A 16,524-nucleotide genomic window follows, 5' to 3' on the forward strand; every position below is an offset into this window, starting at 1 on the left:
GATATACTTGTAAATACTATAAAATGCTTATCTGTTTGGTTGTCATAGTAACGGTTGTAGATTGTGTCATGGAGTAGAAGACTCACTACAATAAAAATAATCTAGATTTATTCTGATTTTTAATACATATTTAGATCCATTCACTGAAAAATGTCAAGACACCAAATTAGCTTCCAAGTGTAGATCCAATGTGTTTCACAATTACCATTATTTCATATTGAGAAGCTACATATGTACAATATATTATGATACCCTTGCTGATACTGTCACAAGTAAATGAAGTATAAAACTATGGGTGTAATACAATTTTTAGATTATATACAGTGTATTCTAGTTTCTCCTTCAGGGCAGTCAAATTTATCTTATTTCCTTTACAGGCAAAAGAAAAGGGCTCCACAAGAGTTCATGCTCTGAACAACGTCAACAAAGCGCTGCAGGTTTTGCAGAGAAATAATGTAAGTGATCAGCTGGACAGGGTCAGAACAACATGTAGATAGCTTGCTTACTACTTTGTAACTGTTGAGTCCAAGTCCAGCTACAATACACAATCTCTGGAGTGAGGGCAGTTTTATTAATGTGACTTAGGAACTTATATGTTCTGCTCTAGGATGGAATATATTTCAAAGAGTTTAAAATCTGCTGCTAGCAAATGCTTGAATAATGTATCTATAATGAATGCTATTTGAAGACTAATCAAGATGCACAATCTTATGTTAGTGGAGGTGTCACCCATCAAAATTTCTCCTCATAAAACTCTTGACTATTACAAGGTCCCCAAACCCAAGAGTTGTCTTAAAAGAAATATTTTGGGGCATTTTTTCATTGCTATCTGTTCCTTATGAGTCATAGCACTAAGCAAATGAACGAGATCAAAGCCACTTTCCACACTACTTTGTCAAGGTTGACTTTTCAGGCGAGTATCCTGTGTATCATATTGGAGTAAATACTCCCGTAATATCTTCCTTGTGCAAGCCTTCTAATGGACCCATAACTTTACCAGACATTTTCAGTGGCCAGCTAATTATGTTGTATCTCTTCCTCAAGAATAAATTCAAGTAACTGTAACATTCACTTAAACTTAACAGTAAGGTGTGATGGAACAGTGATAATGTATTCTGTGACGCATATTATATTGAATTTCTTGATAACTGCAGTAGGTCACTAAACATGCTTGAGTGCAGCTGCTGAAAAAAGTCATCGATTTTATAAAACTAAGGTAATACTTATCCATCTGAGGATTTGTGCATAAATGAAAGTGACCTTACAAAACCAGCATGAAGAGCTCTAGCTTGAATTTCTTTTTTAACAGAATTTTAAGTAAATAAAATACAGTGTTTCTAAATTTGCAGTATCTGCAATATTTGATATCACTTTAAAAATCAGTGATGACAAATTTTAATTGTAAATGCTTTTAAAAAATATTACTTACTAAATATCAGCTAAATCCATTAATGAGCTGTTCATTCAGTTTCCAGGATACAGCTATAGTTTTTTTAAAGTGTAGAAAGAAAGTAGAGCACATTTCAATTGAATAATATAGAAGAAAAGTCATATTTTTAGAAAAAAGAATGGCCATCTAGCCTGTTAGGCTATCCTTTTCATACATGAAGATTTTGTCAATAATCCACAATATTGTGAATCAAATTAGTATTAAGCCAAAAGATCTACCTCTGAAATAGTTCCCTCAACCTTCAAAATCAATTCAAGAGTGATCTCTATAGGACTTCAGGAATGCAAGATCAATGGTTTTAAGGCTATTAAACACCTCTGACTCATCTAGATTCATCTTCTGGCATATGCCATCCTTGCTCCAAGGCTCTGCAGTCATCTGGATTGTAGCAGATGGGGAAATGCTGCTGCTTCCAGTGTACCCATCTGACAGGTTTCCTTTCTATGGAGAGGTGATAATATTTTGGCGAGGAGGGTTTTACCCCAGTATGGATTTGGGCACAGCTGAAACCAGCTGGGAAGTGTTCCTCTGTTTCAGCAAAACAGATGTAGTCTCCGTGAATTCAGGCTTCTGTTTCCAAAAGCAGAAGCTTTGGCTTGTAGAACACGTGGATGATATCTTAATAAACTTTACAGTGTATAGTTACCGCTTGGATGCCATTTGACATTTTAGGATATAAAGTCAAAGTTACACTTGAAAAGTGTTCCAAAAGACTGCTAGCTAGAAGGAACTGCAAATCATTTGTGCTGTTAGTAAAATTTGATTAATTGCTGAAGAAAAGAGTTCTTAGAGATTTTTTAGAGTTCTTGACAATATATCAGCTTTGAATGTGATTAGTAAAAATGACTTATCCATAGATGCATAGAAATTTTAAAAAGAAAAGGCTTGTTTTATGTTTACCTTTAGTCATCCTACAGATATGACTTCAAATAGCTTCAGAAGTACAGTGGAGATATGCAGACTGTAATTTGTACAATAATGGGGCGAAAAGTGGTGACTTTGCTATGTAAATCTCAGTTTTGACCATGAAAAACTGCATCCATGAGACAGTGGGGATGCAAACTTTAGAGTCACAGTTTCCATCCTAAAGTGCAGGTCTTATCTTGTACTTTCTTGCAATCACATCTCTGAATTTGGCATTCTTACTTAGATAGCATAAAAACAGGGAGTGGGGGTGAAGGATTATTTCACATGTGAAAGAAAGAATATGCCAGGGTGACAAGTGCAGATGCATAATATAATTATGGAAAAACAGCATTATTGGACAAAGTAATGTGGAAAAGGCTTGCCTAAATCACAGTCATGGTTTCTCTGCACTCCAAACCACATCCTGCCTTGCTTTATGTGTTGGAAAATGTAATAAAAGTAAAATAAATTCTATTTTAATCTAAATATAAAGAATAATGTCTTAGTTCTTTATTACAAGTTTAAATATATGTATTGTTTTCAACAAAGTATATTATGTAAAACATATGTATGTAGCATGTAACATGAGTTTTTCTGTGTCATCCTTTGGTTTTGTGTATTTTAATGGTAGAAGTTTAATATAAAAGGTCTTTAAATTATTATTAACTATTACTTTAATTGTAAATTTTCACAACATATTTGAACTGAAATAATTGGAACTCTAGATCATTGTCTGGTCCTTGCTTTTGCCAGCACATTAATTGTGCCATTTATAAAACATGAGTTGAATGCTTACTAAACAGCAGAAACCAAATGAGAGATATATCCTAGCCCACTCCTCTTTCTCCCTCACCCCAAAGGAAGTCAACACCAAACAAATGAAGCTCACACCAGCCTCTTATGCTCACTGTTAATCTCCTACAAATATGTTTTGGTTCTTTAATAGGTTGATTTGGTAAATATTGGCAGCTCGGACATTGTGGATGGAAATCATAAGCTGACCCTTGGTTTGATTTGGAATATAATCCTCCACTGGCAGGTATGTGGCATTGCTGCATATTCTACTGATCCTTTTTCCATCATTATCCAAGCACAACCTACAAAGTAAACAGAGACATTGTAAACAACATAAGATCATCTACAAATCATTCATGACTAAATTAGCAAATCTTATGCCAATCTGCTTACATATTATCTAGGATATTAAGAATCTTAAGAAGATAAAATAGTTCTGGAGCATTAGCATTACTCTGCTGGCTTGAATTTCATACAGATGTTGCAATGGAAAATATAATACAGTCATAGGAATAAAAATGAATAGACAAAACCAGTGTGGAGATACTGCTTTCATAGTCACCCATTTTTCTTTCTAATACCTTAAAAAGGAATGACTTTCATGTTTTAATTGAATAATAATATTTGCTGCTTTTTCACCACTGCCACATCATGACAGGAATTATTGTTAGAACACTGAAAAGCTGCTGCTCTCACTATTTATATAAGCAGACGTGGCTCATTTAGCATCTTTTCTCTTTAGAGAGAAAGGAGGGATTATGATACAAATCTTATAGGAGCAGACATGCTAAATAAGGACACTTAGGCACACTAATTCTGAGAAAGCAGTAAAATCAAAGTTCAGAATGAATTAGCATCTAGATTCTCTGAGTCTGTGCGTTTGCCTGAGCCTGGACTGAGTCACTGTTTGTGCTGGTTCTGTTTCCCAGGCAGTAAGTATTATAACCAAAGACGGTGGGAAACAAAACCTGAGAGACCTTATCTTTAAAAATTGTACGATCCTGTCAAAAATTATGTACAGATAATTCATGGAAGCAGGAGCTATTCTTTTCTAATTTTACTTGATTTACTGTAGCGAAAACAACAGTGAGGAAAAGCTTTAAACCGTTAATCACGCCTACCTCTCACTCCCACTCCAATACTGCTTTGTTTAAGGGCAAAACATAGTTCTAAATTTCTTTCTAAAAGTAGATAAAATATGAAACCTAGCTGTGCAACTTCTACCAATAATCACTGAATCACTGTGTTTTCATTTATATGAATTACAGACTGACATGAGAATTTTTTTTGTTGAAATTTGTATTCTGATTTGTTCATATATTTTCTGAAGTCAAATGTTAAAGATATGCTTTGGTATTAACAACTTTCTAATTAATTTTTCTTTCACCTTTTCCCAGCATTCCCCTTAAGGCATACTTGCACATACGCAAAAGATAAACATGTTTATTGTCAGGTCAGGTTTTTGACCACAGGCGTGTGCTCTTGGAATACTTCGGTACCTCATTCAGCTTGCAGTACTTTGGTATTTCATTTCAAGCTTGATCTTGAGCCTAGTGATAACTGTGACAGCAACTATGATAGTACCTGTGACTTCAGTTGAACTAATTGTGTATGAAAAGTTCAGGGACTGTATCTGCAAAGCATTGATTTAAAGTGAGAATGTGCAATACTTTCTAGGCACTGCCATACCAGTTCTGGACTTTTCCTTTTATTCAAAATTGAATAAGCAGATTTATAATTTGAATAAAATTTATTCCAGTTTCTTTTCTAAAGGCAAGTTAAAATATGGTTGACAAGAAACATATTACAATCATGTTGCTGCTGAAAAATTAAAAAGATAATATAAATTCAGATTTGAATTTGTCCTTTTCTCTTTTTAAACAAAAGTCAGGAGGTATTCATATGCTACCTTTTTACCTCACAGGACTGGAACAGTTCAAAGTGAATTTGCTTATTTACAGCTTTATGGAGAAAATCTTTTTTTTCTCCCCCAGATTTTCTTTCAAGTTTAGAAGTAATTTACAAGAACATATTTTAATATGTTCCTGATTATTCTACTATGTTTATAGTTTGATACTATGGTAGATCTTTCCAGCACTTCTGGTGAAAGAAGGCTATAAGTTGCTTAAGAAAGCCCTGGATGCTTTTCTGTGTTGGTGCCATTTTGGCTATCACAGGTAACTCATGGAATTAAGAAGCTGCAAACTTGACAAACTGTTGTTAAAGGCTAAGTTATGGACTCAGGATAATCAAAGATATGTGTGCAGCACAATATTTGAGTAAAATACCTTACCGCCTGTGATTTTTTTTCAAGCCTGTTACATTTATTTGGAGCGTGTGGGAGGCCTGAAAAGCAACGCACAGACTCGTTGGTTGAGTGCGTGCTAGTGACGCAGTTTATGCTTGATGATGTAATCCTGCTTTTCCAAATCCTCTCATTTTCTGATTCCAAGAACTTGCAGTCCTGGGAAGAGTCACCTAGATGAGTTTTTTCCTTATGCGTGTGTGAAATAGATACAAGTTGTGTGGACAGCTAAAGAGTTTTATTGCAGGCGACTGGGCAAAACCAGAGGCTCAGCAGCCATTGAGAAGCGGAGGCTGTGGAGGCACTGCAGCAGCCAAGATTTGTCTCCTCCTTGCCACTCTCATTTTCACTCACTAAAGATCTCCTGACTTTCAGGCCCCCCCCCCCCCCGTGGCAATTCTGTCCTTTCTTATTTAGCTTGTTTTCCAGATTATTATTGAAAGTTTCTCTCAATTTGAACCGTAGTTCTGAGTTGAGCACCTGCTGCCAAAGCTCTTTATGGTGTTGAATCTATTACAGTCTCCATTTCTTTGAAGCTGCTGCCCTCTTCCTCACAGCTCTGTGATCCCACTCTCACGGCTTCATTAACATTTACATGAAAACAAAAGCAAACCATTAATTTCTCAACTGTTACGTTTGACAAAGAATATCTGAACGGTGGAAAAAAGACCATGTTTCAAACTGTGTGGAAGATGGGTAGGATAAAAAAACCCTCAACAAACATCTTTTGTAAAACACAAATGGCAGCCAAATCCTGGTTTTCTTAAGGAAAAAAAAAAAGAAAAGAAATAATACACATATATTTCAGGGAGATGCATTCCAAGAGGCTTGTATGGAGGCCTACTAAAAGCACAGGGGCTAGAGGCATGCTTGTTGCAGAACTGGTGTTTTAACTGGAGTCACCATTTCATTTTCTTCTGGATTGTGGTGGTGGAAACAAAATCCTAACAGTTCTCTCACGTCAGCTTGAATCATGAGCAAAGAACATCCCTTATTTTGATGGATGTCTTGAACATGTACAAAAATATGCTTTAAAGAATTCTTTAAAATGTCCTTTAAAAGAATTTTTAGGATTATGGCTATAAAAAGTAACCCATGCAGTCAGAATACCTGAAATATTGCAAGTGAAAAAATACTAAGTCATTCTCTCAGGGAGCTGTCAGACTCCTACGTGACGGAGAAAAGTGAAAACGCCTTCCGTTGTGAATAACTTTTTCAGTTTCCTTCTTTCTTCCTTTTCTTTCTCCCTCCCTTGTAGGGTTAGCAACCTCAAGCCAAGTACCAGTTGTATAAAATGTTAGGTGTCTTGAGTGTTAGTCACAGGCAAAACAGGTATAATGCAAACTAATTTGTTTATTAAGGCAAGCTTCATATCACACGATGTTCCTGGTTCCCCTTACACACACGTGCACGCCCATGCACTCCTGTGCACGAGGACTTAGTTGCTCACTGTTGGGGGTGGCTGAGCTTTCCTTGCGGCGGACTTTTAGTTTTGAAATGCAGGAGACCGATGTCTTAGCTTCTCTCTCAATTATGTAAATTGTTTACTGTGGTAATTATCCATAATGAGGACAGAATATTTTCTCCTGAAAATATTAACCAGAAACTCAAGATATTCACACAGATATATAAAGCATTTAAAACTAAATAGTAAAACTAAAACCAAAAAAAAAAACGTAAAACTTAAAACTAAATGGTTTCTTACAGTTTTTACAATTTCGAAGTGTCCCATATAATGAAGTTTCTTCTGTGCTAAATATTCTTCTTCCACTGAAACTGATCGATGAACAATTCAACTGGAGAATTATAATGAATGATATATTGAGTAAGAGAACCAATAGGCAACTTTCCGTTTGTTCTTACATTTATCTTAGGTAACACTTTAAAAGAGCTGCTAAGCTTAAATAAACATTTAAATCGACAAAGCAGTGACTTAAAAAGGAACACTTTAAAGAAAAATACTACTACAACTTTTGGTGCTCTTTGGCTGGTGATGAAGCTGCTAAGAAATGTGTAAGTGGCTCTATGTCAAACACCAGACTAATGTTTTTAGAAGCCCCCTTAGAATTGTTTTCTGTAGAAAGACAACTGTAGATGGATGAGCTTTCTCTAATTTCAACTAATTATGAAATTAAATTCAAGAAAATGAAACACATACAATGTTCCTTAAATAATATAAAATTGAATTTCCTTTTCATTGAAATGTATGCGTGCAAATATAGGGCATACATTTAGGTCTAAAACATTATTTACTGTCCTCTGAACATGTTTATTTTTCTTGGTATTTATTTCAACCCTGTCAATATGAGAAGAGTGTTTTCCATCATTTTAATCAGCTTTGCTACAATGTATCCTCTTAACTAAGGATATGTTTGTCAGAGAAAAGAAAACTACAAGGAAAAATACTTATTTCAAATGCACTCTATTCCCATAAACAATGCACATAAATGTGCTTTCTCTGTTTCTTCACAGAACACTTTATGTATCACAGTGATGAATGTGCTGAATGTATTAGAAAAGATGACCAAGAAGTCAACATTGGTTGTTTTTAAACAGGAAGACTTCACTGCTATCAGTATACTGTGACACCAAGTACACTCTGTAATTACTTAGGAAGGTTTTCTTTAGGGCTTCAGTGCAGGCAACTGAATTTTGGGGGAGTCAAAGAAAAAGTCAGCTTTTAATGAATAAGTTCACCACTGATAAAATTCTCTCTTTTTGTAGGTCAAAGATGTAATGAAAAATATCATGGCTGGACTGCAACAGACAAACAGTGAAAAGATTCTGCTGAGCTGGGTCCGCCAGTCAACTCGGAATTACCCGCAGGTCAACGTTATCAATTTCACCAGTAGCTGGTCTGATGGGTTGGCTTTCAACGCACTCCTCCACAGCCACAGGTAGGAAGACTGGCTTTCGTTGCTTCAGTGAGCTTGCAACAGAGGGCTGTAAGAGGGCTTGAAGGTGATGTCCCTATTATAGGGGGGTTATGGTTAGTGGGGAGGGGGAGTTGTGTTTTTTCTTTTTTTTTTTTTTTCCTGTTTCTTGTATGTGGACTTTTCAGCATTCTTTTGAAAGGCTGCCTGTTTGCTTTGCCCTGGGTGCTGTGTCAGATTGAATCCTCTTGAAGATAAGAGGGGCTGAGCTTTCCTGCAGAGAAACTGAAGATGCTCAGTTCAGACCGTTTCTGGTATTTCAGTGTAGAGCCTGTGTAGAGGTCTGAAGTAGGAATGCAGGTGTGGAAACTTTTGAGAAGAGCAAGAAAGAGATTTGAAGTTAAGCCTTTGAGGTTGTCCTGCAGGGAAGAGGACATCTTTCTGTAGAAACCTAGAAAAGGACAGTTTAGTGTTTGTTGAAAGCCACTGATGGTTGCTGGATTGAAAGTAAGGATTTACCTTGAAAGGACAGAGCAGGAAAAGGTGGACTTGTTTTCAAGACTTTTCATGTTATTGCCCAACTGATTTGAATTTTTATTCCTCTCTCAGAGGTAGTCTTGTTCTAGTCTCCACTGTTAAAAAAAGAAAAAAGAAAAAAGAAAAAAGAAAAGGGGGGAAAAAAGAGCTTTCAAAGTCCTTTCATGGTTCAGTGTACTCGGCTTAACGAAAAGATACAGTTAATGTATTTTAAAAGCCTAGTTGGTAGTGCTGCTGCCACTACTGTTTTTAAAACAATACTCATTTTCTAATATTTTAAGCCCCTGATCTGTCTTCTTCAGCTTTTATACCTCTCTCCTAAAGGGAATTGGCCTGAAAACTAGCTGACTGCTCTGAATTATTGGTAAGAACTGAGATTTTTTGAACAAATAAATACATACATTTGATTTAGTAAGAGATTACAGAGATTTACTAGGTAGTGGTACAAGTCAAACAACAATTTTTTTAAAATTTTTATTCTTGGCTGCATTAAATGCTCAAAATCAGGCAAAATACTTCTACAATAGACTGAGACAATGTATGTCTCCCAGCTTCTACAGCAAAGAGCTGTAGCTGTTTCTTTCCAAAATTTTCACTGACTTATGCAACTGTTTATAAATGAAGCTGACTGATAAAGTCCTTTACTATAACAGTCCTAAAACTAACACTGGCAGCCACCCAGTCTTTTACAGTGGCCACCTATGCTTTACTCCTCCATCCTAGTCACAGTGTAAACTTAGGCATCTTTTGCTCTGAGGTCAATTTTTGAGGCTGTTCATGCCTGAGATCACTGAATAGACCTGACTGAATTAAGGTCCAGGAACTTTCAATTTACAAATATTGTTTAGTTGTAATGGTAGGAGCGAGGCACCATTTTAAAGAAGAATTTATTATACTGTAAAAAGTCTCAGTGCAGCCTTTCACCTGCATTTGTTACTAAAAACACTAGCAAGTGACACCCCCATCCTGCTGTTTCTCTGCTACTGCCATGCTCGGGCCTGGTGCTCTTCTGCCTTCGTGATCTTGACTCAAGTGTTTATGCAGGTGTTAGGACAACTGGGTTTGTGGAGCTAAATTAGAATAAAATTTCCTGCAATCCTTGACTCTTTTCTTTTGTGCCTTGTGTGCCTCTTAGAACTAGTGGCAATGGTACCAGGGCAGGTGGTTTGGCAAGCCAATCCACTAAAAACAGGAGTATCTAGGTATTTTATTTGTTCTTGTGAGCCATCTTTCTGTCAGGTCAGATTGACTTTCTGTTGCTATCAGTCATTGGATCAGTCCCGTGATCCAATGCAAGGGAAATAAATAGTGAGAGCATGAAATCTAGGCCTTGGTAAGCCTGGGGAATGAAGAGCAAAAAGGGGGAAAGAGTGATATTGCTTCCCGTGAGTGGAGTCCACAGTTACATCGTATTAGGTAAAAATGTTAAGCTGCCTCCTGAGGCTGCTTCTCTAAGTGGAAATGCCAGTCTATGCTGGATTAACAGGCTTGGAAAACGTCATCCTTAACTGGACTCATAACGATATGAGTCCTCCTGCTTCTCCTTCAGCATTCACTGCATCTCCAGAGTGGCTCTACTTTCATGATGGCGATTGCTTTCAGGGATAAGTTGCTACAAGGAATCAGCTGCTTAACTCTATAATGAAAACCTAATTAACAGATAGATAAAATAATCAGTGACCATAATTATAATATGATATTTTAGATATATTGATTTTTACTTTGGTAAATGTTCAGTAACCACTACATTTGGCTACTACTGAGATGGGGAATCAAAGTGATCGCATTGTATAATCAGTAATGCTCTTCACTTGCCACATCCAAAGGTTGTTTTTAATTGAGCAAAAGTGCTGCAAGTACTTGTTTGAAATATTTATAACTCATTTGTAGAATAATTCGCTAGTAACACATCTAAGACTAATACTAGCAATTTTGGAAGAGGGCCGTGTATAGTTCTGAATCATACAAACAACATCTTACAATTTGTTTTAGATGAAAGTTCATTCAAGAATGTGAGTTTCGTAGTATTTGAGGGGAAAGTAAATAACACATTCGGATTCTTTCTTTACAGACTTTCATGACTTAACTGTGAAAAGTAGTCTGTAGTGCAAATAGTAGCTCCTGCTTTTTATTCTGAAGCCTTCGAGTTCAGCTCTCAGTTTAGCCGGAGAGACTTCTATTTCGACCTTCAGTCTGCAGCATGTGTGCTCAGTCTTCATTACATTTAGCTGCTTTTTGGAAGAGAAAGCAGAGTCAGTCAGAAAAAAAGGTTGGCCACGGCTGGAAAACCTGGTGTGATAATGAACTCAGATGGTGGGCCAGGTGCTAGGATGTGTATTTTTTGCAAACATTAGCATTGTTCCTAGACTATCTGTTACTAAAAGAACAAAGCAATAAAACAAACAAAAATCCCACCAATTCCGAAAGGATAATTATACTAGTCAAAAATTTCCATAGTTTCTAGGCTCCTTTAAAGGGAGGGAAGCTTTCCTAGTAACAGGAAAGTAATTTCTTTCTGCTGTCAATAGGAGTCAGTCTTTCACAATACATCAGTATTTTCTTTTCTAAACTTGGTCCTATTTCATTTGCTTATAAAAGCAGTGCAACCTAGTGTTATTATGGTGTAGTATTAACAATGAGTTTTGACATAAAGTACAAACCTGTTGAGATCAGTTACTGTATTTGGTAGTTCTACTTTATAGCTAAATCACACTAGTATTTTTACAAATAGGGGGCTTTTTTTAAAGCTTTTTTTATAACTATATCAAAAGATTTGTTACACTGTGTTCTATATATTACCATAGCTGAAATTTTAGCTGAGTGCTCGAATTTTTAAATTGTAATTTACTAAAAATAGATTTAATTCAGTTCTACTTCCAGAAAATATTACATACAGTAAGCAGAACATTTTTTAAACATGATATTTTAATGTATTTTCAAAGAAATAAAATAGTTCTCTTGCAAACACAACTGTTTTACAACTCATAACAAATAATGGCAAACAATCTTGAAGGAAATACAAATAAAATTTAAAATAAATAACATTATACACTATATTCTATGTTTACTGTAGTTATTGCATCTTTGATTTATTCTTCAAGCAGCTTTCATTGTCAGCTGCAGTTTACAGCCTGTTACCTTTTTGTTGCAGTAGTTTTGTCTGTGGATGGTTTCTTTTGACTTCAAGGTGAGGGAAAGGAAAAGAATTTCAAGAGGAAGTTGACGGAATAAATAAAAATGGAAGATAATTTTATCTGTCTGCTTGGTTTTGGTGTTAACACTCTGTAATTGGTACTAACTATGTGTATTCCATCACTCCACCTAGTCTTAGCAAACCAAAAAGCAAACCTCAACCTCTTCTACATTGTGTTTATGTGTTTTCTGTGTATACCATTTCGTTACGGATTCAGTTACTAAATAGTATTTATCTGTTTCACCAACAAGTATCAAGACACAGTGATGGTGTGAAAAGTTTAAGGATAGACACTACATGACAGAAAACATATTCACCATAGTCCATTCCTCGCTGTCAAGGAATAAACACATTGGAAAACTGTTAAACTTAACAGTGAGGAGTGTATTATGGTGCCTCTTTTGTTTGTACCACTGTTATATTTTAGTATCTGCCCTCCAAAAACATCTTAGGTAGTACTAAGTCATCTTTTTTTCTGGAGTGAGATGCAAGAAACTCAAGAATGGAGGGAAAAAAATTAAGATAACCTTTTGAAGTCCCACAGTGGCATACCTGCCCAAGCACAGATGTTCCAACACAGAAACTCCTTAAGCTCCTGGTAGCTGGAAGAGTTAAGTGTTATTTTCAGTGAGAGGATACTGGCTTTATGTGAACCACTGACATGGTCTTTTATAGTTCTTTTTACATTGATAATAATTAGATAGCTACAAGTCTTAAAAATACAGCAAATTAATCCCTGTCCTTTAACTAGTGATATTTTAATTTCTCATACATAATGTTTTCTGAGATAGGTAGGATTTTTTTTTTTTTTTACTTTTTTTTTTTAGGTTCAGAGATTAGTGTGGAATTCATATGTGGATGAAAATGCTCATTGCCTTCTTGAAGGAATTAAAAGAAAGTAAGAGACTTGCATGAACCACTGAATATACAGACATAACATGCTGCAAGAGCAGTACTCTCAGTAGGAAGCATCATCTCTCATAGTTTTTTAAGCCAGTCTTCTCCTACTGAGGCTGACAGTTTTGTTTTGATCAGATATTTCTAATGCCCTTTGGTCATTTTTCAAGAGCCTACTTTGAGTAGATATTCCCATTTGTATAATTGCCTTATCTCTATGGATACCTATGCTCAATAGCTATTGCTCTGCTTTTAATACTGAGTGTGAGAAACAGTGGAGCTTGGGCTACTTTACAAAGCTGCAAGGGCATGTTAGTGAACCCAAGGTATGTATTTTCAGAATAAAAAGATAAACTCAGGATGCATTGCCATGAACAGTATGTTCTAAGTTGTACTGAATAAACAAGAAAAGGTGTGGCACCATCCTCCTAGGAATATCAGAAAAATAAACTGTTGTGGTAAGGAAGAGAGGTCAGTCCTGCTACTGTTGATACTGTCCCTAATTCAGGCTCTATATCACAGAAGACTTTCCCTGTTAACTTCTGGTAGACTCTGTAGCTGCATATGGGTCTCAGAAAGATCTTTGCCTTTTTCCTCTAACTTTACTCGGGCTATTTATGGCCTTTTAATCAAGATTTTCAAGTGGGAGCAAGAAGCACTCATTAGCTTCCTTCTTGCTTCTTTAAATTTGCTTGAACTTAGACTGGGTGACTGCCTTAGAAATCAGCACTTCACTGCAGCTGTCTGCTTCTGGATTGCAGATTGTCGAGGGAGAAAGAACTGTAGAAGCAAAGCGTGCCTTAGTACACTACAGGGAAAGCAGAAGACGATAGGGTGACAATGTATGAGAATATTTCTATTCTGACAGGTCACTGGATTGCCTGCTGCTCTGTGTTACTGGCTGCTGGTTTGTTTAAACTGTGAGAAAACTGGAGGTACCCGCAAATTTTCTTGTATAGAAAGTTCAGTGATGAAGAAACAACTTTTCTCTTAAAAAGGAGGCAATAACTTTTATGATGTGAATGTGGCTCCTCTCCACTTACATTTATGGAAAAATTTTGTGAATTAAATCTGTAAGTTGCTTTTCTGCTAAATTACTTTGGAGCCCTTAGCTAGATGTTAAAACTGCTTAAGGAAATGGCCTATTATACATGAATGGTGTTTTTTTGTAATGTTCATAATTACCATTGTATAATTATTTTTTTACTGAGAGCTATGTAAAAGTTATAATTATAAAGGTTGCCTATTTAAAGGCTTATGATAAGCTTCACTTAAGAAATGCTAAAGAAATGAAAACAATAGGACTACAGCAAAATACTGCGATATGAAAGCATCTTCAAAATGTTTCATTGTCGTCTTTCTAAACTCTCCCTTTGAAGTATAAGGGGGAAAAATCTTACTGATTATGTAAATTCTATTTTTTCTTTTTTTTCCTCTTTATGTCCTTCTGATTTAGCATTTCTTTTCTTAATCTAGAAATGGAAATATGTATTATGTATTAAAATTAGTACTGTTATTAGGTGACTTAATGTTTCAAGTGAGCAGTATGTTTGACCAGCTTCATTCTACTTTATTTTCCTTACTTTCCTTGAATCTTTACACCTTAACAGAATTCATCACCACTCCAGGATTCACTGCCATACATATCTTGGAGGCATTATTAATTTCCTGTTCATATGGAAAAACCTTATTTGAATGAATTAACATATCTGAAGTAGGTAAAGAAGCAGACTTCCAGAAATCCTGTTTTTTTCTTCACTGCTTATAAGCTGCTTTTTTTTTTCTGTCTTAATTTCTTTATCTGGACTCATTTTTTATTGTAGGTTTAGAATTAGCTTTCCATTATTGGTGAAGATTTAGTAGGTGGTCTCTGAGGAAGAGTAAGAGTAGGCTTTCACGAATCTGTGTTTCTCTTAGAAGTCTGCCTGACTGCCAGGGCTGACGCTGGGAGGACAGAGTTGTGTTGGGCTGGAGTTACTGAACATGGTCGTCGGCTGCCTCTGAGTTTTGTTTTGTTGCTTGCTTTAAATCTGATGGTAGCCTGCTGCTTTTGTGGTGGTTGTGATTGGTCTTATCCATGACTTTAATTTTCTGCGTAAAGGCATGGCTGGATTTTCTTGGCCTTATAGTGCTCCTCCAGATTCCCTTATCTCACATTCAGTGATCTACTGCTTCATAGGTTATACGATTGGCATACAAAAAACCTATTCTCTTTTATAGGTAATGACCAGGTATTTTCCTTGCAAATATATTCTGAAAAATACCAGTTTTGTTTTCTCCTTTTTTTCTTTCTGTTTAGTTTTAGGAAAGAACTTCAAGAACAAAAATTACCTGAAAATCAATGTAACTTCTGATTTTACAGTATAAAAATTCTCTTTGAAACAGTAAATGCTCTCAATTTTGGCTCTCCACAATGTCGTTATAAACTATGGAAAGGTCAGTGCTACTTTAGCTAATCAGCTAGTGGGTTACTGGAGCTCAACATGTTCTAGCTGCTCCTGACTCTTTTGAACATGGGCCTGCTCTTTGGTTTTCTGGAAGAGGAGTGAACTCCACTACCTCTGTCTGCTGGGCTTTACTCCCTATCAGAGATGAACGAAGCTGCAGACTTGAGAGCAGATCTCCTCTCCCTTTGTACCATCTGGACAACACAGGGAGAGCAAATCAAAGGTTGAGAATCAGTAATCCCTTTGATATCTTTTCTCTACTATTTCACATCTGCTTACACCTATATTTAAAACTCCTCAGCAAGCCAGTTGTTGGCTGAAATTCTGTTTTGATGTTTCAGGGATTTTTAAAAGCTATTTGCCATGTACCTACCACAGTTCTTAAAAATCGTTTCTGCTGTAATCTCTCTGGCGATGGTACTTGGCAGTGTCGTCCCTTAAATATACACAGCGAGACATCTGCCGAGACATCACACCGAGAGGCTGACATTTCAAACTGCTGTTACGGCACTCATGTTCTAGAGATGGGGTCACTGAGGTGTGTGTATGTGTATGGACTCGAGGATTTTTTTCTTAAGAAAGGGGGAAATCTGGAGAGTTAAATTGCTTTTGGAATAGAGAGAGCTTTCGAATGGGTTGGTGATGGGAGGAGATGTTTTGTTTTTGATTAAGTTAGTGCTCTCAGAGCTGAGATGCAGTAAATGGCTATGTACTTTTGAGCTGGCTTGGAATCAACACTCTCTTTTCTTTTTATGTTTACAATATGAAGAAAATCCATAAGAAAGCAGTCAGTGCTTTACTGAGGAGCTCTTACTACTTATCTTTTATAGTTACCTCTCAGAAAGTTCCAATTTTTGCCATTTTTGCACAAGTGAGATGCTGTATATGCTACATATGCTACACACAGACACATATGCAACAGAGCTGCTAAGCACGCAAATTCAGCAAAGATGTTCTATAATGTGACATTATCCAAAACTGTTTTCTTAATCAAACTTTTGCATGTAAGAATGTTTGAGGCCTAAAACAAACAAACAAACAAACAAAAATATTTTTGTCCTCTCTGTGTCTTATATTGAGATGGTATGGTAATGGCCTACCTGGACCCATTAACTTCAAAT

At 36.2% G+C, this 16,524-nt stretch overlaps 1 protein-coding gene across 9 annotated transcripts in view; it reads left to right on the forward strand.

The window, feature by feature from the left end:
- The window catches only part of DMD (dystrophin), a 1,137,868-nt gene that overhangs the window by 218,334 nt on the left and 903,010 nt on the right, over nucleotides 1-16,524 (forward strand). For all 9 annotated transcript variants that reach the window (XM_085319436.1, XM_085319439.1, XM_085319437.1 and 6 more), the window contains exons 4-6: nucleotides 378-455; nucleotides 3,303-3,395; nucleotides 8,181-8,353. In XM_085319436.1, coding sequence (XP_085175562.1) covers nucleotides 378-455; nucleotides 3,303-3,395; nucleotides 8,181-8,353 — 344 coding nt within the window. The remainder of the gene's footprint in view (nucleotides 1-377; nucleotides 456-3,302; nucleotides 3,396-8,180; nucleotides 8,354-16,524) is intronic.

Source organism: Rhea americana, unplaced genomic scaffold (assembly GCF_003343005.1).
Source record: "Rhea americana isolate MKP2758 unplaced genomic scaffold, rheAme1 scaffold_59, whole genome shotgun sequence".
In the NCBI taxonomy this organism is placed as follows: Eukaryota; Metazoa; Chordata; class Aves; order Rheiformes; family Rheidae; genus Rhea; species Rhea americana.